The sequence below is a fragment of the Triticum urartu genome, chromosome 3A (assembly GCF_056163025.1).
Source record: "Triticum urartu cultivar PI428250 chromosome 3A, HENAU_Tu73, whole genome shotgun sequence".
Lineage (NCBI taxonomy): Eukaryota > Viridiplantae > Streptophyta > Magnoliopsida > Poales > Poaceae > Triticum > Triticum urartu.
Genome location: NC_141875.1, coordinates 39,616,269 through 39,629,258, shown reverse-complemented (window position 1 = coordinate 39,629,258; position 12,990 = coordinate 39,616,269). Strand labels below are relative to the sequence as shown.

Below are 12,990 nucleotides of genomic sequence, written 5' to 3'. Positions count from 1 at the left end.
TGCGGTGCGTTCGGTACTTATTGATTCCGTAGCCTAATTAGAAAATGACAAGTCAGCTCATCCGTAAAGGTCCGTTGGTTTTGCCCTTGTGTCTAGCATTTTTGTAGGTTTTCCCGTCAAAAAAAAAACAAACAAAAGAGGCCACAAGCAGTATCTCACATCTAGTAGTAGATGAGATATAGTCAGGACCTATCCAAATACTGAATCAGATCCGCGCGCCATGAGATTTCTCGAAGCACAGCGATCCAGGATGAACCGAAGTCGTAGAGCAATCAGATTCGAACTCCCAAACCGTGCCATATACCCTTGGCCTGCCGCGCCGACCTCATCGCCACAATCTCCAGAACCACCATGACGTCGCCCTCCACCGTCCCGTTCCGCACCTCCGACCTGATCGGCCCACCACCACACGTCGCCACCGACGCCGCCGCCTCACCCGACTGGACATTGCTCAACAGGATGGCTCGGCTGTCGGACCACCGGAACGCGTCCACCGCCGAGTGCCACACGCCGGAGGGCCAGCCCGTGGCGGTGTCCTTCTGGCCGGCGGACCCGCCGGGCCTCTCCCACCTCACCGTCCATTGCCCCGGCCTCGACGCCTCCGACTTCTATGACAACACCCCGCCCGTCGTCCTCTGCGCCGAGGGGCCCCTCGTGCTCCTCCGCCTCGCCCTCAACTTCCCCGAGTGGAGGTCTCCCCACCTCTTCGTCTACTCCGCCGCCGGGAACGGGGATAAGAGGCCGTCGCTGCACCTGCTTCCGTGCCCGGACCCCGAGGTCGACGACATTGGCGGCCACCCTTCGGTGCAGGACTTCGAGGGCAAGGCCCAGCAGCTCGGTCTCCTGCCCTGCGGCGACGGCGGGGGCTACGCCGTGGCCTTGCTCCACCACAAGCCGGACGAATCCCACGGGCGGACCCGGCAGTACTACGTGTTCGTCTTCTCGTCGGAGAAGAACGCGTGGACGCGACGCAAGGCGGCGCCGCTCCACCTGTCCAAGTCCGACCAGGCGCTGTTCGACCGTCACGGCTATGGCAGCTCCAAGCAGGTCGCCGTGGGAAGGAGCTCGGTGGCTGGGTCGACCTCGTGTGCGGCATCCTCCTTGCCCGCAACCTGTTCGACAAGCGTCCCGTCGTCAAATTCATCCCGTTCCCGGCGTCGAGGGCCCACCGACGAGTACAACAACCCTTACTGCTCCCCGGAGTACTTCTGCGACGTCGTCTGCTCCGGCGACCTGATCAAGTTCGTCGAGATCGACTTCGCCGTCCCCAACTTGAGGACCAAGGGCAAGGGCTGGAGAGCCACCACGTGGTGCAGGAGGGTGTGTTGGGACAACTGGCGCAGGCGATGCACCGTCGACGTCGACCACGTCTCAGTCGACCAGAGCTACTCCGCTCTGCTGCCGGAGCTGCTGGACGAGGAGACCCATGAGCTGGAGCTGAGGAACCTGGAGTTCCTCATCCCTACGCTGGGTGTGCACGGCGACGACCTTCTTTACATGTTGGCCAGGGGTGGTGGTGGAACTGGCGACAGCACGGCCTGGATCATCGCCGTTGACATGAGGCGTTGGTCCCGGTTTCTACCGAGATGGGCTACACCGTCACGGTGTACTACTTCCCGTGCGCCTTCCCCAAGTACCTCGACGGCGACATCATCATGGCACTAGGTACATAATTTCTCCACACGTGATTGACTTACTACCCGGCGATAAGAACTAGTACAAGCAGTCCAATGAGTTTGTTTTCCATTTTGTGGTTGATCAGGTGCAAGCATGGAGGCTGAAACAGCTGCTGATAATACTGCCGACAAAGATAGTAGCACTAGTAATCAAAACTTCTCCGATGAAGAAGATGGTGAGTACTACATGCACGGTAAACTTGTTTTTACTAGCATAGTGCTTTTAGCAAATTGATTGGTCGCACCGGATCATTCGATCTTCTCTCCCGGGCTGTTGGTCCAGCAAGATTCGTCCTAATTCAGCTCCTGTTGGAATCAGGAGATCGGTTCTCAGATTATTGGTGCGCCGAGTCCCTTGAGGGGTATGCCTTGCCCTTCTTTGGAGAAGGAGGGCAAGTCTTTTCTGATGAAGAGGGGAGTGACCAAGGTAACCTGCTTTACTAGCATAGTGCTTTTGCGAATACATCTCAACCATTTGATCTTCCCTTCCCGGCCGTCGGCCCGGCAAGATCCGTTTTAACTGAGCTCTTGTTGGAATCAGGAAATGGCATCGGAACTTGGTGCGCCCAGTCCTACTACGGCGAAGCCCGCTATGGCTACTGTGAAGAAGACGAAGAAGGAGGAGGAGGAGACATGGGCAATCCAATGGACAATGCTGATGTATTTGGAGAATTGCCGCAATACGTATCTGATCCCGACCTCGACCCTCGAGCGAACCGGCGGAAGGAGAAGAAGAAGATGAGGAGGAGAAAGAAGAAGGATAACAGGAGGAGGAGCAAGAAGCAGGAGCAGGAGCAGGAGCAGAAGCATCATCCCCTGCTGCAGCTTGTGCAGTTTCTGGATGACCGGCCGGAGTTGCACCCGATCTGTTTTGCTGCCTGCGTACTGATAGCGATCATTGTAAGAGAATTTTGGGGTACCAACCCGTGGCAGGCTGGTTGAGCAGAGCTATGTTTTGTGCATGATTGACGAAAGCTCAAGCTTTTTTGTAATGCAGCTTTTGCCAGAAATTGCTTGTGGCTCCTAGGCAACATGGAGCCTGAATTTTGAAAAATCAGATTTTTGTAGTTTCAAAGAATTTTGAAACAACACACATGTGAATATGGATGTATAATGCATATTTTAGTTTCATGACGAAATGCGTTTTTATGTGAGCTGCACGAAAGCATCATACATTTCTAGCACATGCACTATTCACTATCAAATTACAGTTTCTCTAGTCCATAAAAAATGAATACGTAGTATACACCCATATGTATGGGTATATTGTTTCAAGCGTTAAAAAAAAGTGTATATTGTTTCAACATTTTTTGAACATAAAAAATTGTATTCTACTCTCTCAAGGCTTTTGGTGACGAAACGGTGACTCATATCTTTTTTGCTGATTTTTTTTGTTGTGACCGGAAAAACATTTATGTTGTGCAATTCCCTGCTTGGCATGTAATTAAACCATTAGATCAAAAATTACGTGTACGAAAAGTGAACCTCGTTATTCAAATAACACTACATACATCAAGTTTGATGTTGAGCTTTTCATGAGTAAAAGATGCATAGCTCTGTTGAAAATTCAAACTATACCTGTAATCTCAGTGTTTGTTTGGGAATCCTAAATGTCAAAATAGCTTGTGTTTCACTAACCCGTGGTTGGTGATGTCACCAGAAAGATACTAAGACGACATAGTTGTTTATATAAGGAACATGGAGGAACATAGGGATAAGAATTAAAAAAAGAACTCATGTTCATAAATTGCAATGAAAGTGGGTAGTTTTGGGAAAATGTATGTCTATTCATAAATTAAGTGGATAATTTTTTAAAGATCAATGACATAGGACTTAGATGTGCAATACTTATGACACATCTAGATGTGCTTTAGCAAAACTGTTTTTTAAAGTTCTTAAACACAAAGGGATTGGCAGAATTCACCCCGATGCCAAAAAAATCCTTAGCGGGCTCAGTCAAAAGATAGAATTTGGTGTTAACAACTTCATTGCATGGTTTAAAATTTGAAATCTTGGCTCGGTAACGCTAGGAAAAAGTGCATATGAAAAAGCTTGATTTTGCACATGAGGCACGGGGTTGTTCTTTTTTAATTCACACCCATGTCCAGAAACTCTGGCTGCCACCACTCTCCACTAGTTAGGCCACAGTCCCTCCTCCTCCACTTCCTCTTCGACGATGGAAGGGGTGGAGACCCGGATTTGCATTGTTGATTTGTAGTTAGGCCTTTTAGGATTATAGTTCTATTCCTCAAGGATGATGTCATGCATATCAGGACTAAGGTTTCTTCGACTCCTGGTCCCTCATCAATGGCATAGAGGAGGGTGGAGGATCATCTCGTTGCCGCCCTTCTAGAGTAGTGGATCTAGTCGTGTCTTCATGTTATGTAGGGGATCTTCGAAGGTGTATTTCGGTTGAGTGGATAGCGCCCCTTCGTGTCTTGGTCCTCTGACTCCTTCTCTAACCGGCGACATTCGACCATTTTTCGACGTGGTCGTGGAGCTTGTGAATTTATGTCTCCACGGATTAGTCTGGCCAGATATAGGGTGGTCGTCCATGCCTCTTCATCATCTTTTTCTCTAGGACGATGATCTGTTTCCCAGATCATTGTCCCTCACACCTTGTGGCTCCGACCGGCTACTTCTCGCTTCGTCAAACACGTTTCCCTAGCTCCATTGGTATTTCGGAGGCCCAGATGCGGCATCGAGCTTCGTCACGACATCAATTTTTCAATGAATATTGTGTAATTTTTAATATCTTTAAAGACGACCTTGTAAGAGTCGGTTGACTTTGACATACATCATTTGGCATTTTCAGAAGAAAGAAAAGGAATGATTTGTTTCGTTAGAGAGAGCATATACTTTAGGTGGCTGGAAAACCGATTCACATCATCAGTCACATTCAATCATGTCCGTCATATCTGCATCCAACAGCTCAAGGTCGTCTTCCTCCTCCCACAATTTTTCTTTACACAAGATCCAATCCAGCAGTCCTCACGCAAACGCCATCTAACCCAACTCTAACCGCAGGCCTCCACCACTCACGGGCCTAATCACCCCCCCCCCTTGACCCCCACCGCCCCGGCAACCCCCTAAGCCCCGCTCTGATGAACAGCTCCGGCGACCCTCCCTCCTCCTGACACACCTGGTTAAGTTTGGGACTCGCTCCCGCCGGCTATCGCCGACTCCCGCTCGTACACGGCTCGGCCTCGCCGTAGCCGGCGCTCGACATGTCCTTTTCGGCCTCAGGGGCGGAGCCAGGGGGACGAGCAGGGGCCTGCCCCCCCCCCCCCCCCCCCCCAACGATCAACAATTTTAATAGAAGCAACTAGTAATTATCAACAAGATTCGATCAATATACGTACTCGGCCCCTCCTATACTCGAATCCTGGCTCCGCGACTGTTCGGCCTCGCGCTGCGCTTCGCCAAAAGTGGCCGACACCACAAAAAAATTCAGGCACGTGACGTTTACAAAGCCGTTAGTCAAAACGTCTCATAAGTTCAGAACGAATAATTACGTGAGAGTAGAGGGGGTTTTCCGTGAATAACCCTTTTGCCTCTCTGCTTCCACAGCACAGCGCGAGCTCGCGGAGAGGACGACGCAGCCCAAGTTACCAAACCCCCAATCCCCTCCGCCTCCGGCGACACCCCTCCCGCCGCCGCCCGGCGAGATGTCGTCGCTCTGCCGCGCGCCGCGGGAGACCGACTTCGCGCGCTTCCCGGACTCCGCCCCCATCGTCATCGACAACGGCGCCTCCACCTTCCGCATCGGGTAGAAGCCCCCTCTCCCCTCCGCCGCCGCCCCCGGAACTCCCCGAAACCCTAACCCTAACGCGCCGCCTGGTTTGCTCCGTTGCGTGCAGGTGGGCTGGCGAGGCGGAGCCGCGCGTCTCCTTCCGTAACATCGTGCAGAGGCCCCGCCACCGCAGCTCAGGTACGTGACGCGCGGGACGCTTAGAAATCTCGGCCTATGCGGTTGCCTGATGCGAATGCGTTTGGATTTTGCGTCGTTGTGGTTCGTTTGTGCAATGGCGCTCGCGGGTTCAGAAGTTCGTCGTGGCATTCCGTTGGTGATTGGGTGCTGTTCATGCGACTTGGTTTTGTCGTGATGCACCGAAATTGGGCGTATCCTTTTAGATTGATGATATACGTTTAGTGTTTTTTAATGGTACTTTGGTTTACTTACTGTCAGTGATTCTGAAAGCGTTTTTCAAGTCAGATGTCTGTAGAAATATTTTTGCAGTTGTGCGACTGCGCTGCAATGTTCATGGTTTTCTGAATGTACAAAATGGGCATCACTTTATTTTGAATGTCAGTTGATGGACTTGTAAGAGGATTGGAGCGAATTCTCATATTTTAACTGATTGCAGTTTCTTTCTGATTCAACAGGTGAAACTGTGACAGTTGTAGGAGACACTGATCCAGCTCTAATGAAGTACTTTGACTGCACACGGACATCAATTCGCTCAGCGTTCGATGATGATGTCGTCTATCAGTTTGAGTACATGGAATATGTGGGTCACTCCTACATCATTATCTTCCTGTTTTTTTATTTGTCAGCGAGATCAGCAAATGGTTTATTATGTGTTTTTAGGCTTCAAATGGATGAACTGGGCAGTCAATGTGGCCTGTCATCTTTGCATTTTTTAGGAATCTGCAACCCTTAGGGCTTGACTATATGCTTGATACTGATCATACTGTAAAGAGTTCCTATGAGCGTAAAAATATCAGAAAGATGCATATTCAATGCTTAAGGAAAAATTCAATGTGTGCCCCTTGTGATTTTGAGTTGATAAAGAACTTCAAAATGTACTTTTGTAACAGACAAGTCACTGTACTTATTTAACCTTTTTGATCTGGTATTATTTGCATGTTGCAGATTCTCGATTATGCTTTTGACCGATTAGGTGCCACATCAGAGGTAAATTTACCTGTGTCAACACATGTCTCTTGAATAATTTCCTTTAGTCTTATTTTTCTTTTCTTCCTTGGTTTGGTGGCTTGTCTTTTACTTTGCACCTGATAAATAAGTAACTTTTACGTAGTTAGTCCTGTTGAATAAGAAAAGAAGAACCAGGGGTTGGTTATGCATGTCAATTTACAATTCTAGTTACCAGTGTAGTATGAGTAGTGGGGACTAGGGAGTAGGAAATATTTTTCTAGTGAGTGGAAGTCAAACAACGTCTTAAGGGCTTTGGGAAAGAACTTTAGTCTTAGCCTCTGAGCATAAGCAAGGTGAACAGAAACAGTGAAGTATGCAACTCAATTTTCGGTAAATGACAAGCATGGACGATTATCTCATTTCACCAGTTTTTCCACTTAGCAATGAATGCTAAGGAATAACGCAGGAAGAGTTGGTATTCCGAAGCTAGTAGTTTGCTATTCTCATGCAATGAATCTGTAAAGTGAAAACTGAAAACCCTACACATCAGTTCATTTAGTCTCATAGTTCTAAATCTGATAGTTATTGACTTGAAAGATGAGTAACTTATATTTTACGTGTATCTTTAAACTTCACAACTTAGTTTTTTCTCTATAAACAATTATTTCACAACTTAAAGTTTTTTCATATAAACAAATAATTGTTTCATACTGTTGAAATCTAACTATTATTTGTTTTAATACCGGTCAGGTGGGCCATCCCATTCTTATGACAGAGTGTGAGTGCAATCCATCCTTTTCTCGAGCACGAATGTCTGAACTTCTTTTCGAGACATATGGTGTGCCATCCGTTGGTAATGTCTTTTGTGATCTTTATGTGCTTTTGTTATGACTTATGAACCGCATCTGTTAGTATAGTAGTGCAGTAGCACAGTCGATAGAAGCATAAGTACTAATGTTTTCTCTTACTATTTGCATTTCAGCTTTCGGTATTGATGATGTATTTAGCTACAAGTACAATCAGAAGCTTGGAAACTGTGGAGAAGATGGGTTGGCTATTTCGTGTGAATTTGGAACATGCCACGTTGTTCCAGTAAGTTTCTTTCTTCAAGATACGGCTTTCTCCAACTGTGTGCAACATACAAGTCATTTCATATGTCTCCTTTTGTCAGATACCATGAAATGAGTACAATTACATCTGTTTAGGAGGAAATTCCATTGACTGTGTTTGAATTTTAAGTTTCTAACTGGATAAACAGGGACATTTTATAGTAGATCATATGTTGAATAAAATGAATAAAAAGAAACAGATGCTACCGTAGATTATGTGTTGCTGTCCAGGCATGCTCTGTCCCCTTTTCTGCTCCCAGCTCCACAACTTCAGTCAAAAAGATGCCTTCACCTATTGGGTTACTGTGGAGAGCTTGAGTGAACAATATTATTCTGTCACTCTCTCCATGAGGATCTTCTTATATACTCCTCCATGTTAGGCACCATACTTTGATGCAGTAATCATCACAGTGAGATTCTGTTCCTTGCCCCCCCCCCCCCCCCCCCCCCTGAAATACTAACAAAATGAATGCACAACAAATTCTTTGTTTGGACGGAATGTGCTGTATATTAGTTTGGCTTGTTGACTGTTTCAGAGACCATGTTCAAGAAAAAGTCTCAGCACTTGTGTTTATCTATCTGTATATTTCAAATTAAGTTGTTGACCTATGGACTAAAAGCCATGTTGGATCTGTTTTCAGTTCTTAAAAGGGCAGCCTGTGCTGGGGGCATGCTGCCGAACAAATGTTGGTGGATCTCATATTACTGATTTCCTGAGGCAGCTCCTCTCTCTTAAATATCCCTATCACGTGTATGTATGAGCACATTTTTCCGAAGTACTTTGTATTATTTGTTTTCCCTAATACATACCATTTGCATGTCTAACAGTAATCATTTTACATTTGCATAGGGCAAACTTTACATGGGAAAAGGCTGAAGAGCTGAAGAAGGAACATTGTTATATAGCTGCTGATTATATGTCAGAGTTGCAGATATTCAAAGTAAGATATTTGTATCTATTTCTTTGTTCGCTTGTCAATTTTCAGAATTATCAAATTCCTATTTCCGATCTGTTTTTCGTATAGAAAGGACATTCTTTCTACTCCAGTTGCTTATCATTTTCTTAGAATTTCTTTCTAGAAGTATGTTTATAGCAATTATATACATTCTTGCAACACCATGAATTGATCACTTCAGTTTGCAGAATAACAAGGAAGAAGCTGAAGAGAAGACTAGGTACTGGCAGCTACCATGGGTACCCCCACCCAGAGATGAACCGCCATCTGAGGAAGAGCTAGCGAGGAAGGCGGCTTATAAGGAAAAGGCTGGTCAACGTTTGCGAGACATGGCTGCTGCAAAGAGGTCTCAGAAGATAGCAGATCTGGAAGAAAAACTCTCTGGCCTGGAGGATTTGATGGATCACCTTGATGGAGCTGATGAATCGCAAACAACGTCTATTCTGGGTAGATCTGGATACCTTTCCCAGCAGGAAATTAAGTCTGATATTCTGAAAGCAACACAGTCTCTAAGAAAAGCGAAGGGGGAGTCCAATGGCAATGAGGAGAACGCAGATGCTTCAGGAGCTGATAAGTACCCACTTGTATCTGTCCCTGATGACATGTTGACACCAGAGCAGGTATGTGTTTAGTTAAGCTATCGTCTGTGACTTGTTATGTAGTCAACAATGAGATTCCATTAATGTGCTTTTGGGATCATCTTGCACCTTCTTAATGTTAGGATAAACGTAATCTCCCATGGTTAACATTGCTCTGTGTCTGTGTTCCATTTTTGCTCTTATCCAGTTAAAGGAAAAGAAGAAACAGATACTACTTAAAACCACGACAGAGGGCAAGCTGCGCGCCAAGCAGAGGCGTGCCGAGGAGGCAGCATTGAGGGAGAAGCAAGAAGAAGAGAGGCGCACGTAAGTGGCAACATTCTCAGTCTGCAATTTATTACTCCCTCTGTTCACAAATACAAGATGTTCTGGATATTCCAATATGGACTAAATGCGGACTGAAATGAGTGAACAAACACACTAAAATGTGTCTATACATCCGAGTCAGAAAAAAGTTAGAACATCTTATATTTGTGAATGGAAGGAGTATATGGTAAAGTCCTCCTGTATGAAGTCACATGCCATTGTGTCTTGTTGATGAAATAGTTACTACCTTAAAGCCATTTGACATTTTTTTGTTCTTTCGAGATGTTCCATGTTCATCAAATTTTAAACTGTAGGAGGAAAGTACATTTCTGTATTTTGTAACACATTTTTTTTACCAATTTTAAAGGAAAAGCTAGTGTTTATCATAATAGCAAACTAGTAACCACATTTAAAAAAAAGACTAAGGGAGAAGAAAGCCCCTAACTTTTCATCTAACTACTAGGTGGGAGACTCAAACCCAGGTGGGGTGAGTCGAACCATGTCATTTTTCTCTAGGAGAGCTCCCCCTAGCAACCACATACCGCTGAGCTCAGAACTGCATTCGCCTAATGCATTAGAAGTTTCTTAAAGCCTTTGTTTCTATAAGAGAACATCACTAGAAAGGCAGAATCTGGGAAGTGGGTGCTGCTATTCACTATGTACTGTCAGTTTTACTTGACAATATGTGGTGTCTTGTGTTAAAGATGCTCTTCCTCCAAATTGGTATGACTTTTCTGCAACCTGTCTTAGAGATCAAAGTTATGGGCTGATAGGTTCTACAACCTGGTTGATACGGATAGGGTACTCCCTAAGCTGTTGTAGTTGTGCTTGAGGTTTTCTATTGTTTCTTCTGTAATATGTTGTCACTCTTAACTACACAGGGAGAACCCAGAGTTATACTTTGATGAGCTCCGTGCCCGATATTTAGAACTTTCTGAGAAAGTCGATCAGAGGAAGCGACAAAAGGTTAACGGCAACAATAATTCATCTGGTGCCGTAGGCCGTGGCGAGCGTCTAAATGCCGCCCAGAAAGAAAGAATGCGGCTGCTCACCACTGCTGCATTTGACCGAGGGAAAGGCGAGGACACTTTTGGAATGAGAGATGAAGATTGGTTGGTCTACAAAAAGATGAGCAAAGAGAATGAGGAAGATGATGATGGGAAAGATGACGATGAATCAGAACTTGCTCGAATCGCATCAAAAATCCAGGTAAGGCCCCACTCTCAAGCTTTCCTCTTCATGATGTCCATTTTCTCATATTTACGTTTCTTTGGTGAAGTAAAAAACACTAAAACTAATTGTATCATAATAACACGACGCTTCCCCGTGCAGGAGGTGGACCCTACATTTGTGAACAAACATGACGCTGTTGAACCAGCTCCAGACCCTCATAAAGTCCGGCCTCTCACCGCAGACGATTTCAAAATCGCCATTGGGATCGAGCGGTTCCGCTGCCCCGAAGTACTATTCCAGCCCGGCATGATAGGAGTCGACCAGGCTGGCATCGATGAGATGGTCAGCATCTCCCTCAGGAGGCTACTGGAGGACGAGTCCGTCAAGGAGCGCCTCTGCCAGTCCATCCTCGTCACAGGTGGCAGCTCCCTGTTCCCCGGGATGATCCCTCGGCTCGAATCCGGGATCCGGCAGTTCCGGCCCTACCTCGCGCCGCTGAAGCTTGTGAGAGCTGCTGACCCCATCCTGGACGCGTGGCGGGGCGCTGCCGCCTTTGCGGCTTCCAGCAACTTTGGGAAGCAGACCTTCACCTTGGCGGATTACAGAGAGCACGGCGAGAGCCTGTTCCATCGCCACAATATTGTCTACACGTTGTAGCAGCGTTCTGCTGGTGTGTTCTCCGCTAACGTATAGAAAAACTGAAAAACTGATGCGTCTTGCTTGTGAACAAAAGTAGTTTTGCTTGTGATCCTGCATCTTGTGAAGATGACATACTTTTAAGTCGGCTTAGAAACTTTGATACTGATAACTATTGTTTATTAGACAGTATCTTAATCGATATCCTTAGTCTATGCACTTTATCAAAAGAAATGCATACTCTAATTGTTGTGCTGCCTATAAAGGTTTGGAGCCAGTCCTGAATGATGTGTTTTCCTTTTTGGTTTTGTACCAACGTAATGCTCGTGTTATGGTTGCTATATACTGTGCTGCTGCCCTCCCCAGTAACTTCTAGTCATATATTATTAAATAACGACACACATATTTTCGCCTGATTTTTAAATATGAGGTTCAATTCCAACATATTATATTCTTAAATCCATCGAAAGCTCTATTTAAGTTCAGTCTTTTTCCACTGTTTCAAGAAAATATATTATACATTAAATTGGAAAAATATTTGATCATGCCTACATACAATTTTAATTTTTAATATGCAAAACTACAAATCAATTTTCCTAAGTATGACATAAATATAGTTTTAAGGGGTTTTGCATATGAGAAAAGACTACACGTGAAGTTAAAACGAACCCATTACAATGTTTGAATTACTTTAATCTCAATTCAATTAAAATTTGGATTTCAAAACAACTACTATGTTACTACTGTCTCCAAGTAAAATACTTGGAGGCATATTCATAAATAATGGTACACAAAATTTGAAGTTTAACTTGAACATAATAACTTAATGCATTCTAAAAAATCCTTCAAAAGCTCAATTTAAATTAAATTCCTGTACTCTCCCCACTGTTCCAAATAGTATTAGACTCTTTTTATTAATATGTTTACTTTAAACTTTGAAAACTGCAATTTACCTTTTTTGTATAATAACATAAATATAGGTTTAGATGTTCTACGTATGAGAAATGACTAGACATGAAGCTCAAATTAATCCACTAAGAATTTATGAATTACCTTTAATCAAAATTTAATTTCACAATTGTAACTAAAACAACTTAAAAAAGAAAAAATACAGAATAACTTGCATTATAGTTTACATTTTTTTTGGAGTAACCTTGATTGGATTTAAATTGAGGGAGAACTAGTACCATTTAGGATTTCCAAAAGAATTTCTATTAATAATGTTTGAATATCTTGAGATGTGACATCCTTGAAGCATATGACTCAACAATCACAATGGACCACATGTGGGACGACTTTGTTAGAAACTTAGAATACATCTTCAATGTTAAATGGGTTAAAAAGATCTAACAAACAAAACCCAAGCACTTTTTAAGGGTCTTCAGTATCTCTAATCAAATAAATGCACTCCATACTTCTTAAATCACATAGCTCAAGAAATTTTTTCTCAAGTATAGTTGTTGTTGTCACAAGGATAAATAAATACAAAAGAAGTAGAATTCACTCTAACAACAACAATAACAACAACACACTACCATTAGCAAGAACAACAACAATAACAACTCTAATGAATGCAATTTGTTCTCGAGGTCAACTTTCTAAGAAGGAGCCTTTTGTTCTAGATTTTTTTTTCACAACTACATTATTTTCCAGTAG

General features: G+C 44.4%; 1 protein-coding gene and 1 pseudogene across 2 annotated transcripts; both read left to right on the top strand.

Annotated features, from left to right (window-relative positions):
• Positions 1-74: 74 nt before the first annotated feature.
• On the top strand, positions 75-2,667 carry LOC125547828 (uncharacterized; annotated as a pseudogene). Its single transcript, XR_015599570.1, has 2 exons — positions 75-2,103; positions 2,218-2,667. The product of XR_015599570.1 is annotated as an uncharacterized LOC125547828 (transcript).
• Positions 2,668-5,209: 2,542 nt separating this feature from the next.
• On the top strand, positions 5,210-11,580 carry ARP5 (actin-related protein 5). Its single transcript, XM_048705705.2, has 12 exons — positions 5,210-5,445; positions 5,537-5,607; positions 6,063-6,187; positions 6,553-6,594; positions 7,306-7,408; positions 7,538-7,647; positions 8,306-8,415; positions 8,515-8,605; positions 8,809-9,240; positions 9,407-9,525; positions 10,407-10,734; positions 10,858-11,580. The coding sequence occupies exons 1-12, from the start codon at positions 5,345-5,347 to the stop codon at positions 11,353-11,355; spliced, it is 2,130 nt and encodes a 709-aa protein (XP_048561662.2). The 5' UTR covers positions 5,210-5,344; the 3' UTR covers positions 11,356-11,580.
• The last annotated feature ends 1,410 nt before the right edge of the window (positions 11,581-12,990 follow it).

Coding starts and splice junctions, on each gene's coding strand:
- ARP5 (XM_048705705.2), top strand. CDS start 5,345: ATGTCGTCGCTCTGCCGCGCGCCGCGGGAGACCGACTTCGCGCGCTTC. Junction 5,446..5,536: donor GCCTCCACCTTCCGCATCGG/GTAGAAGCCCCC, acceptor CGTTGCGTGCAG/GTGGGCTGGCGAGGCGGAGC. Junction 6,595..7,305: donor GATTAGGTGCCACATCAGAG/GTAAATTTACCT, acceptor AATACCGGTCAG/GTGGGCCATCCCATTCTTAT.